Here is a 12,692-nt window from a genome sequence, read left to right as displayed (position 1 = left end):
ATTCAATGTCTAACTCCTTCATTCTATATTCTACCTCCTTCAATCTCTTTTCTATTAAAATAGCATTCTTAAAAGTAATGTCCTCATTAATATTTTGTTAAACTAATATATCTAGTCACCTGAAATACTTGCAATATGGGATGGGTGTCTAAAATTAAAAATTTGGATTGTAAAAATACAAAATTATATAAATTTTTCAAATTTAAAAAGTATACAAAAAAAATTAACTTCATGCAAAAATTATAAATCAATACCTACATTGTAATTAGACCTATCTGAGTTAAGTTTTGTGCAAGATTGGAAGAGAATCGCATAGGTGCCACAATAATATTTTGGAGACATGATTTCTTCTTTTTTGATTGCTCAACACTTCTAGAAGAAAGGGTGCAGCTCCTACTATCTTTACCAACACTATAATCACGTAGAGTGCGACTCTTAGTTTCTAAAGAATGATCTTCATGACTCATGGTGGTAGTACAGTTAGGATTCTACACAAAGAAAAAGGAGAAAAAATATAGGGTTGCTCGTGTTCTGCGCAATTAAGATGCGAAGTTATATTTTTAAAGAATTGTCAGAGACCGAGTTAGATGATTCATTAGACCGAGTTAGATGATTCATTAACATGCCAATCCATCACCATCTTAACGTGTCACGTATTCACGTTCCGTTAATCCCAAAGATAGATTATTGACGTAGCGATTAACTTATTTCACGGAAGGAAAATATCAAGAGCCGAAAAGTGATTTCTTTTTTTAGAGATCTCGTTTTCCTTCGAAAAAATTGTTGGAGCCGAATTGAATATTCACCCCTTATTTTACCTCATATATTACATCGATACACATCTTGTTATTATTCCGCATCCCATTCAATGGTGAACGAATGTATATTCCTTTAATTTGAGTATAGAGAACCTGAAGGGGGAAATTAGTTCCAAGTTCTAACACTTGCTTGATGTAAAATCTCAAGTAATATTCATTTGGATATTAAAAAGAAGTGGATCAATAAAACGTTCAGTTTGGACTATGATATGGCGAAAACCTATACAAGCTTCATTCATTCACCATATGACTGTGAAGTATGTATCTTACACCCTGTGAATCCAAAAAGAAAAAACACTGAACAACCAAAAGTATGGCAGTGATTGGCAACTATACTTGTACAGGAGGACTCTCTGCTAATTACTTCAAGGACTAGGTATGGCTTGTCAAAATTGACAGCATTAATAAGCTGACCAATTTGGAAAAACAAAATTGAATCATGGAATGAGGGAATCAACCTCCAATCTTTTTTACTACTTCTATCTATTTGTTTCAATGAATTCTTTGTATTCTTTCTTCATTTTGACCCCAGGGACAGTCCTGTAAAATCAGTGTAAAAGTACAACCAATTAGCAAATATGCAACAATGACCTCTTAGTCTCTAATAACACACGTCATAACATAACTTCTTCCAAAGGTTTTTCATTTTGGCTTATATAGCAACATGTCTCAAGCAATTTCATGCCATAACAATGCAGAACCAGCAAACAAATAAATAATAAAAATAGGTAAAGTTTACTTTTTGATCCGGATGTTTTCGAAAAGTTTCAAACAAATTAAACTTGGGGGATATTTTTTAAGCTTTTCGAAATCATCAAGGACAAAAAGTAAACAACACAACTATATAGTACTTCCATCAGCTCTTAGGTGCAGTTCAAGTACAAAATCAATAAGCAGTAATTGATGATAATCATGAACGCATTATGATGGTAACAATAACTAGTCTTGCAACACGTGCATAACTATAAGGAGAAAATAGTGAAACAAAATAAGTGTAAGAAAGATAAAAATAAAACCAACCTCAGCAACTCCTTATTTTTGAAGAACTGCACACATGGTGTACCCATTATTCCGGCTGCTTCAGCTATTTCTGGATCTTCCTCTATATCAATTTCAATGTAATGTACATTGTTATCATACTCATCGATTACCTGCTATGCCAGATGTCAAGGTGGGAAAATGAACATTGCTAATAAGTGAATACACATTATCTCAGATGTCCACAATGCTGACAACTATTATGACACCAAATTTAAAGATCATGAAATAACTTTATAACATCTCATTTTCTCACTTACCTTGCCAAGAATTGGCTTGAGTGTCCTACATGGACCACATGTTGGTGACGTATATAATACACATATAAGCCTTGGACTTTCATGGTACAATTTTCTTAGAGCATACTGTAAAAAGGAAATCATACAAGAAAAGCAAAAGAAATGCATAAATTACAACCAATAGATTAAAAAGGAAAGGGATTTGATTGAATGTAACCAATGCTAAGACTAATCTTATTATCCTACCTGTCCCTTATGCTTTGTAAGTGTTATATCAAAGCCCTCTTCAACATCCTTTTCTGTAAGTTCCTTCTTGACCTCTTCAGTTTGAGGCTATTACAAGCAATCAAATTTGTAAGGATGAGATTCACAGTGGAATATGGTGCATGGTGAATAGAGTTTAAGTATTCAAAGTTGACGACAAATGACTTAAATTTCTAAACATTTATTTGCAACTTATCAGCTAAAGAGATTTTCCAAATCTACATAAAGAAATTGCAAGTGCCATTTAGGACTTATAAGGATTAGAATCAATAAACTAAAGAGATACGAAACTGACTATGTACCACTATATATAAGGAAGAGAATAACTAAGACTTGAAATGGGGCTCATTCCAATACCTGATGGAACTCTACAAGAAGACCTTTGCTCACGAGATATCTCTCAGATGATAAAGCAGCAATACATCCAGATCCAGCAGCAGTTATTGCTTGCCTCCATTCATGGTCCTATGAGAATTAGAAGGAACAAATTTACTAGAATTCCTACAGAAGTTACTACTTACTAGCTACTCTAAACAAATGGTCAAATCAAACACAAGATATATGAAGAAAATAATCTCTGAAATGTTTCTAATTCATAATTTATACACATGGCCTGAGTTGGTATTAACAGCAACCAAATCTATTTTAAGGGGAAAGATCAAATTGCTGCTCCCTACTAGAACACTTGCAATGGCAGAATCTGTACCATAGACTTCTCTCCATCACACCTTTCCAAGAAGATTTAAATGAATAAAAGGAGGAGAAAATCACTTTTAAGAAAATGGTATAATGCATATGATATAAACTTGGTCAAATGGTTTCCTTCTCCTCTTCCCGTATTTCCTTAAAGGAATATACTTTACATTTTTTTTAGCATTAATGTTATTAAATAAACAGCTATATCAGATTACCTGAACATCTCCAGCAGCAAATACACCGTCAACTGAAGTTTTTGCAGAACCCTTTTCAACAAGTATGTAACCTGACTGGTCAAGCTCAACTTGGCCTTCCAAAAGTTGGCTATTTGGTGAATGACCTATGCCATAAAATAGCCCTTTTGCATCAAGTACAGATTCCTCCTTAGTATCAACCTTTCTGACTAAAATGCCAGACATCTGTCCTGAATTATTGCTCACAACATCAACGGCCTCTGTATTGAAGTGCACGGTGACATTCGGATTGTTATACACTCTGAAAACATTTGAGATAATCAACCTTCTTGAACAAACATTCAGGAGTTGAAAACTTGAGTATCAAACATTTGAATAATTAGTTGTGCATTAATAACTACTATGTAACAAGATTACAAAAACTGGGAAATACTGATCCAACATACCTATCTTGCATAGCTTTGGAAGCTTTTAGTTCATGGCGACGAACTAGTAAGTGAACATGACTAGCATATTTAGTCAAGTACAATGCTTCCTCTGTAGCTGTATCACCACCTCCAACAACAGCAAGAATTTGACCTTTAAAGAGTGGTGATGCTCCATCACAAATTGCACACGCACTTATTCCTCGACTCCAAAACTCCTCTTCTCGGGGTAGTCCTAGCCTTTTTGCATTAGCTCCAGTGGCGAAAATGACCGCATGGCACTTAACCTGGAGTATAATACAATCAAGAACACCTTATATAACTACAACAACAAAAACAACTTTCCATCTAAATAAACACCAGTGAATAAAATGAGTAAATTTGATGCGAGTGTAACACATTTAATGACTATTATTTCAGCAGGTATTCTATAATTTCAATAATCTCTATGGTTTATCACCATATCACCAAATTGACCATGATAATCAATAAATGATTATCTACATAGAATTTGTTAATCCTATTTGTGGCAAAAACAAGTAGCTGTATTCTAACTCAGATCATTCTAAAAGAACGTATTCAAAGACATATCAATATTCTGTGCAGTCATAATCACAAACCAACTTGCATTTAAACAAACATGTCACCTTCCGATCAGTACTTTGGATGGTGAAAGGGCTACTTTTCACATCAACAGCTTCAACATCTTCCTGATACAATTCTGCACCCCAACGTTCGGCTTGATTTCGCATCCTATATAGTGAGAAAATCTATGTGGACTTAATGTAACTGAATTACAAAAGAACATGAGTGACAGTTATGATGTTAAGTTAGTTTTGTTCATTCGTTATGTCTTTTTATCAAATGAAACCTTTCCATGAGGTCAGGTCCAGTAATCCCATCTGGAAATCCAGGGAAATTCTCAACTTCAGTGGTAGTCATGAGCTGCCCCCCAGGAACACCACCAACTTGGTACCCTTCAAACACCACAGGCTTCAAATTGGCACGTGCTGCATATATTGCAGCTGTGTACCCTGCAGGCCCTGAACCTATAATCACCAAATTCTCAACCCCTTTTCCTGTAATAATAAGAACATAAGAAAGAGAACAAGTAAATTCGACTGTCAACTTTGGTTATCTAAATTTTAAGAGTATAGAAAACAACTAAAATATTGGGTTCTTACTTTAAGAGGAACATTTAAAAAATAAAATAACATAAAACTGTATATAACCCAATAAATTAGAATAATATATATGACATATTCCTTGAACTTGTTAATTCCAACAAAAGCTTTTCTATTGTGTATAAGTATGATATGGACCAATATAATTCCCACTATCAGCACCACTTTTCATTTATACTTCATGGATTACATTGCGTTACTCAACAAACAAAGTGATGAATTTAATTAATTAGTAGTTCCTTTAGTATCCAACTCACATAGAGCATATATGCATAGCAATTGCATTGCATTCAACAACCAATCGGAAAATAGAAAAAACTAATAATAAAGCGACCTGGAGGAGGTGATGATGAGGCTTTGACTCGGAGCCTGGAACTGGAAGTGGTGCAGGGAGGAAGAATCACGTTGGAGGAGATAAAGGTGAATCGTTGAGTTCCGATTCTGATTCCGATTCCTATATTAGCAGCAGCCATTGGTTTAATAATAATTTTTCACCATACAAATATTGCAAAATAGTGAAAAGTATGAGTGATGAGTGAACTTGACTAACAAACTCTAAGTGCATCTTATATATCTCTTTCTTGGTGCATTTTTTTTCTCTCTTCTAATTTTTATTACTGCTTTATAAATGTGTTATATACTACATATATCTGAAAGTGTGGAACACGTGCTTCAAGATTAACCAAGCTCACAGGTGCAAGGTATAACGGTATCAAATCTTTATGTTCTGAGTGATCAACAACTACTGAACTTTACAACAGTTCTCAAAATTATTTGATAATGCTACAATTAAAACACCCTATAAATAAATAGCTGCGGAATAGTACTATATTTTATCATTAACTATGAATTAAAACTGAATCCACACTATAAACGAGCAGAATCTAAATTATTAATGAGCACGTATGAAAGTATATTAAGTGATAACTATTAATCAGCAAATGTATCAACCAAATGAGAAAAAAAAAATCTATTATAAATATGAAATTCTGCTAATATTCCTTCTTTTTATCTAAAATATCAGTTCAGAGAAAATGATAATAAAACCTAAATCCAAGATTCGGTTTCACGGAATTCAATGTGCTAAAGTTGATGATCCACGAGGTGTACCAATCTTTTGACTTCATTCTTGAAATCAAATTAGCTCGAGTCTTGAAAGTCGCTACTTACCTCTTTGTTAAGAACAAGAAACATGATGCTCTCATTCTATAGAACACCATTTGAACCCTAGCCAGTAACTATTGCATTGCAATTGCACTCAACAAACTAAAATGGTAAAAAAGAAAGAAAGAAAGAAAGAAAGAACAATTGAAAGCAATAGTAATGAAGTTACCTAGAGGTGGAAGTGGTGAGGATGAAGAAGAAGGGGAGAAGGAGGAGGGTCTTGGTCGGAGCCTGGAAGCGGAAATGGAAGAGGAAGTGGTGGTGGTTGTGGAGGGAGGAAGCAGCGAGTTAGAGAAGATGATGCTCACTTGCTGAGCCATTGGTTTAATCATAACTTTCATTTACACACACCATTCAAATATAACACTCATCGCTCCCAAACCTTGGGCTTATTGGGCTTTTGCTTACTATGCTTTCGCTTATTGGGCTTAGCCCACTATGCTTTTCTTATTGGGCTTAGCCCACAAACAGTTTTCGTTAACCGGCTTTCTTTTAGAATGTCATTCATTCTTCTCTTTTTACCCTCTCCCCGTTCGTGTCCAGAAACGATTTTGTTGAATATATTTCCAGCCCAAAAAAAATTTGTTGAATATTATAAAATATAGAGAGATGATGATAGATAATGGCACTTTTTTTTATAAATTCATACAAAATACAATACCAAAAACAATAAGAACTAAGAAGTGACACTATAAAAATTAGAAGTGACATTATTATTTTCTTAGAATATACATAAAAGTTTTATAATATCAATAAATAAATAAATGATAGTTTTAGACATTATTCGCAAGCTCTTAAATAATGATTCTTAGATGCGCGGCAAATTAGGAATAATCAGGTCCTAACTAGTATCTTGTGTCAGTCGTTTATGAGATAAGTCTCAAAATAGTTTCTGAAGTTGCACTCGAGTCTCAAAGTAATTCCCGAAGTTAATAATTCCTCAAATTCGTTCTTGAAATTCCACTCCAAAACTCATAGTAGTCCTTGAAGAATTTTCCGTTCATCGGAATCTTAAAACGACGTCGTTTTGAGAAGTAAAAAAAAAAGAATATTAAAAACAACGTAGTTTTGTGTTTATTTAAAAAAAAAAAAAAGAAAAGAAAGTAAAACAAAAACATGCTAAACCCCACATCTCCACCCTTTCCCCGAGCCTTCCCTTTCCCTTTCCCAACCCTTCCCCTTCCCCTTCCCCAATTTGCCCTTTCCCTTCCCCTTCTCTCCCTCACAAGCAAGCTTTCCTCAACCCTCTCTGTCACCGGCCTCCATTTCGGTGCCGCGCCGATCGTCCCTCCCCAACCTAGTCTTTCACATTCCCAATATGCTTCTTCGCACCACCACAAGATCGAGGTGCTCTCCAACCTCGCCGTCCAGATTTCACACTTTCCCACTATTTTCAAGCACTTTGTCAACCGCCTCCAACCCTCCGTCGCCAACGTCTTCGTTTTCGAGCCCGCCGCACTCGTCGGTCCTCCCTATTTGTCGTCGTCTGCTCTCTGTTTTCCTCTCTGTCTCCCTCTGCATCCTCCTTCTCTTTCTCTGCAGCAAAGGTTAGTTTTTTTTTATTTTTTTAGTTATTGAATCATTATTGTTTAATATTTTGGATGATTATTGCTGCTCATGATTGTGTTTAATGTAGTTGTCATGGTTGATTTTTTGTTGTTTTTGATTCTGTAATTGTTGCTGTTTTTTTGTGATTGTTGTTTTTGATCGGTTGATTGATGCTGGTTATTTAGGTTAATTGATCTTTTATAATTGTTGTTGGTTCTTTTTTGTGATTTTTTGTAATTGTTAGTTTTTCCAATTCTGTGATTTTTGTTGGTTTCTGAAGATGTTGTTGTTGTTACTTGTATGAAATTGAAGAAGAAGAAGAACATCAATGAAGAAGAGAATTGGTGAAGATAAGGATTAGTTTTTTTTTTTTTTGATAAATATAAAACGACGTCGTATTGGGTATTAGGTTTTTTTTTTAATAAATACAAAACGACGTCGTTTCAGTTCAGCTCAGTTTTCTGGTAGCAAGGATGGACGGAAATTATTTTAAGGACTATTATGAGTTCTGGAGTGCAATTTTAGGGACGAATTTGAGGAATTATTAACTTCGGAGATTACTTTGAGACTCGAGTGCAACTTCAGGGACTACTTTGAGACTTATCTCGTCGTTTACTAATTCGAAAGTGATATCAATTTAACATTTCACGTGGATAGATTCCGTTAGGTGTTAACGGAGTAAAAAATGAAAGGACCAATTCTCACCATTCTCACGACTTTTAGAGACAATGACCAATTGACCCTTTTTTATGTTTAGAAATCGTATTGTTTTCCCTGATAATGAAAAAGAATTGGATTGTGTGTTTATTCTTTTAGTTATAATCAGTGGCAGTTTTTTAAATAAAAATCAAATTCGCAACAGATTAATTTTTTATTTGTTGGATTTGTGAGATGTTATGAAAAATTAAAGAGTTAAGTACGATTTTTTATCTCTAACATTTAGGCTGAAAATTCTATTCGTTTCTGATTTTTTCTTACATTTAAATTCGTGACTAAAATTCAACTTAGTTTTAAAATCATTTTTTTTTCTAATTTTTGGACAAAAATATCCTCCTTCTTCTTTTCACTCATCATCATCAGTTCTCAAATTCACCGCCCTCCTCTCTCCTGCCTCGTCTGACCTCACCGGTTGCACCTGCCTCTCCCTCGTAGCCATCTGAACCTCCTGTCTCTCCTCTGTCCCACATCTCTCTCCCTTCGCCCTCCAACCGCAACCTTGTTACCATCATTCACTCCCTCTACAATATCCACAGTTTCAATGAAGCTCACAACACCTTTTATCTTTTCTTTTCTTTTAACTTCCTTCCTGACACCACACCTCTAACATTCTCCTCTCCGACCTCTTCTCCTCTCGAACCCCGCACCAAACCTGGGTTGTGCCCTTTCTTTGCAGGTTCAGTCAACTCCAACAAATTCACATACTAGCTATTCTTCGACATGAAGGGTAGATGATATTGGCCCAATGTGAGTACTACTCTGATGATTAATGGGTTAGAGAGAGACGAGGTGAAGGAGAGAAGAGTTAGATGCGATGATGTGGAGAAAGTACGCGACGGTAGTAGTGTCGCCATTACACGGTAGTAGTAGTAGTAGTGTCGCCATTAAAACGTAATGAAATCTGGTAAATATGAAAAGTGATAGAGGAGATAAAAAGGGAAGAAGAAAGCTTTTAATGGTGATGAGAAACAAAAGATTGTAATAAAAAAAGAGAGAGACTAACAAGGATATTTTTGTTTGAAAGATGATTTTAAATTTAAATTCAATGTTAGAAACAAATTTGAATGCAAAAAAATTCAAAAATATTTGATACGTAAAGAAAATTTATCAAAAATAATCATAACTTGTCTTATTTAATATTTAAAAAGTTAAAAACAAATAAAATTTTTAAATTAAATTTTAGAGACCAAAATTATACTAAGTGATAGTTTCAATCTTTTAAACGCAAGCGTGACTCAGGACATGATAAGTGGGATCTATTTTCAAATGCTATTGTTTACTTATATCATTAATATCTTGCATTTTCTCATCAATTTATATAATATAAGTAACATATTGGTTTATCGTTCAAAATGATCAGTTTAATATTCAAATTCATGATAGAGCAAGTAAAATTTACTTGCCATAGTCAACTTTTACTCACATCAATCACTTTTGGAGACATATAATACGAGTTATATTAAGTAATTAATGACTTTCTTAAATAATATGAATAATAGATCTTAAAATTGACCTAATTTAAGTAAAACACACTTCACTCTAAATTACTCATCTAAATCTTAATATTAGAATAATTATTTTCGCACACCTAGTGAATTGAACATCCAATATTTACTCATTGTTCACATTATTTAATATTTTTATTGTCTACCTATATTTTTCTTATATATTATTCTAATCTTTATTTCGACTTAGCAGAATGATGAATTAATTAAAATGAATAAAATAAATTCGAAAAATAGATTAAGCCAATGCAAGTCTTTTGCAAAAACATGACTATTAGTGCAAGAAAATTACTTAAATGTCAAACTGATGATGACAATGCAAAGATTTAATTTCCAGTTTAGTGATGTCATTATAAATAAATTATATACCATAGCTATTTTCCAATGGCGCTACCATTATGGCATTAAACCATGAAGTTATTTATGTTATATAATTTGTATGTGGTTTATTTTATATTTTTATTTTTATTAGAATGGTCTTACTCGAACACCCATCCTAATCAATCACTAACGTTAATTAAGACATATGACTTAAGAAAGTTTCTTCTTATCTTAAATTATCTGAATTTATTTTTCAAAGTTGTCTTAAATTGCATGGCCTTTTTTGGTAACTCATATGTAGGAAAAATGTCAAACTACTACAATACCAAGTTAAAGTTTTAAAAGGTAATTCAAGAAATAAAGTATGCTTATATATTAAAAAAAAAACATTTTTACTCTTATTTTTTATAATTTCACTCTACATATAATTATTTTGCATTGTATACTTAGGTGAATTTATAAAAAGAATAAAGTTTTACATCTAAGTGATAGACTAAAGTCAAACAAGTATTTTAAATTCATGTACGCATGTTTCACTGTTGTCGCCTCTTCTTTCTCTTTTGTTATCGTCATCACCAACAACACCAACATTTTGCTAACATCTTTATTGGTCTTGATTTTTTTGCCATTATTAAATAATTTCAGTCCATTTCTTAGTTTATTTGAGATTCATTTGGATCCAGAAATAATGAATTCGATGTGTTTTTGTTTATGATTGAGTTTTTTACTGTTTGTTCAAATCTGAACTAATTTCAGTTTATTTGTGAATTAACTGAGGTTCACTTGATGCTACTGTTAATTATTGACCAAATTTTTTATTTCTTAAAAATGTTGGTTCATTTCTTAGTTTAATTTAGATTCATTTGGTTTCGTTTCGCTTGAATTTGCTGATCTTGTTCATGTGTAGTTGTTTAGTTAGTTTTTGTTCAAATCTGAACTAATTTCAGTTCACTAATTTGTAAATTAACTGAGGTTTACTTGATGTTGTTGTTAAGTATTGACAAAATTTTTTATTTCTTAAAAAATTTCAGTTTATTTCTTGTTTAATTTAGGTTCATTTGGTTTCGTTTTGCTTGAATTTGCTGAACTTGTTTAGTTAGTTTTTGTTCAAATCTAAACTAATTTCCGTTTATTTGTGAATTAACTGAGATTCACTTGATGTTGCTGTTAAGTATTGATCATATTTTTTATTTCTTAAGAAATTTTGGTTTATTTCTTAGTCTAATTTAGGTACATTTGGTTTCGTTTTACTTGAATTTACTGATCTTGTTCATGTGTGGTTGTTTAATTAGTTTTTGTTCATATTTGAACTAATTTCGGTTCATTTGTGAATTAATTGAGGTTCACTTGATGCTGCTATTAAGTAATGACCAAATTTTCTATTTCTTAAGAAATTTGGGTTCATTATTTCTTAGTTTAATTTAGATTCATTTGGTTTCGTTTCACTTGAATTTTTTCTCCTCATCTTCTACTTCGTCTTCTTCTCTTTTCTTCATCTTCTCCATCTTATTTTATTTTCTCAAAATTCTTCTTGATTTACTCTTTTGAGAGGAATAAAATCAAGAAAAAAGAACGCAAATAAAAAAGAAAGAGAAACACGAAGAAAAAGTAAGAAAAATGCAAAGAAGGAGGAGAAGAAAAACACGAGAACGTTTACGTAGTTAGAATGTGTATTCACACTCGGCTAATAAAATTGATTTTTATTAGGTTTAGATCAACTTAATTAGATTTAATTGTCAAAAAAATTTGAATATATAACAGCTCTTTTATAAAAATAAAAAATAAAAATAGTGACATTATTAAAATAGAAGTGACCATATATATTCCTTACATATTAACTTTCTAAATATTTCCGAAAGCTGGACACTACATACAATCTTATAAACTTGTATGTCACTTTCACTAGAGATTCATCATTTTGCTTATCTGCTTGTTGAATTGGTAAACTAACCCAACATTTTAATTAATACATATATATATACAGAAAGATTAAATCAATGCAATAATACTTGTTTGTAGTAATATAATAATATGTGAAAACAAATAGAAAAGGTACAAATCTTAGACCCTTTGAATTGATCTCCTAGGTTCTCCTTGATCCGTGTTGTCAACAAATTTAATGAACTTATATTCATATTTACATTTCATTCATGTTGAAAAATGTGGAAGCAAAAAAAAATGAGGACAATATATATAGTTGGATGAATAATTGAATATAGGAGTAGTTTCCATATTACCAAATAAGTAAATAAAACGTACACACAGAAGGAAAAATTGAAGGAACGTTATAAAGGGTTCATAGGAAAAATGGAAAGTCAAGAAAGTGTAGCTGCATTCAACAAAATTCAGAACCTTCTAAAATGTTCCACAACCACGCCCACAAAACCTTCTGTTTAATTCATATACAATGCATGCTAGCTAACTATACATATAATAAGTCCATAATTAAATCATGGCTTCCACAACATTTAAAAAACTATAGCCTACTGATGGTCTAAGATATCTTTTAATAATTTGAGAAAAAAAAAATTCCTCATGAACTTACCCTATTCGCCATTATCAACTTAAAATGACAAATA

General features: G+C 32.5%; 2 protein-coding genes across 3 annotated transcripts; one reads left to right on the top strand and one right to left on the bottom strand.

The window, feature by feature from the left end:
- On the bottom strand, positions 953-6,373 carry LOC107645494 (thioredoxin reductase NTRC). 2 transcript variants are annotated; one of them, XM_016349530.2, is made up of 11 exons: positions 6,192-6,373; positions 5,193-5,312; positions 4,546-4,753; positions 4,322-4,427; positions 3,696-3,961; positions 3,271-3,550; positions 2,717-2,824; positions 2,342-2,428; positions 2,117-2,221; positions 1,839-1,969; positions 953-1,358 (listed from the first exon to the last, which is right to left on the bottom strand). In XM_016349530.2, the coding sequence occupies exons 1-11, from the start codon at positions 6,361-6,363 to the stop codon at positions 1,298-1,300; spliced, it is 1,644 nt and encodes a 547-aa protein (XP_016205016.2). In that variant the 5' UTR covers positions 6,364-6,373; the 3' UTR covers positions 953-1,297. The 2 variants fall into 2 exon arrangements, 1 of the variants encoding a protein (XP_016205016.2); XR_001621468.2 differs by having other exon boundaries at positions 955-1,358; positions 1,839-1,920.
- Positions 7,139-8,377, top strand: LOC107646286. The gene is made up of 2 exons (XM_016350480.2): positions 7,139-7,569; positions 7,883-8,377. The coding sequence occupies exons 1-2, from the start codon at positions 7,139-7,141 to the stop codon at positions 7,929-7,931; spliced, it is 480 nt and encodes a 159-aa protein (XP_016205966.1). The 3' UTR covers positions 7,932-8,377.

This window comes from Arachis ipaensis, chromosome B06 (genome assembly GCF_000816755.2).
Source record: "Arachis ipaensis cultivar K30076 chromosome B06, Araip1.1, whole genome shotgun sequence".
Taxonomy (NCBI): Eukaryota; Viridiplantae; Streptophyta; class Magnoliopsida; order Fabales; family Fabaceae; genus Arachis; species Arachis ipaensis.
The sequence above is the reverse complement of the archived record's forward strand: the minus strand, read 5'-3'. Positions and strand labels throughout refer to the sequence as shown.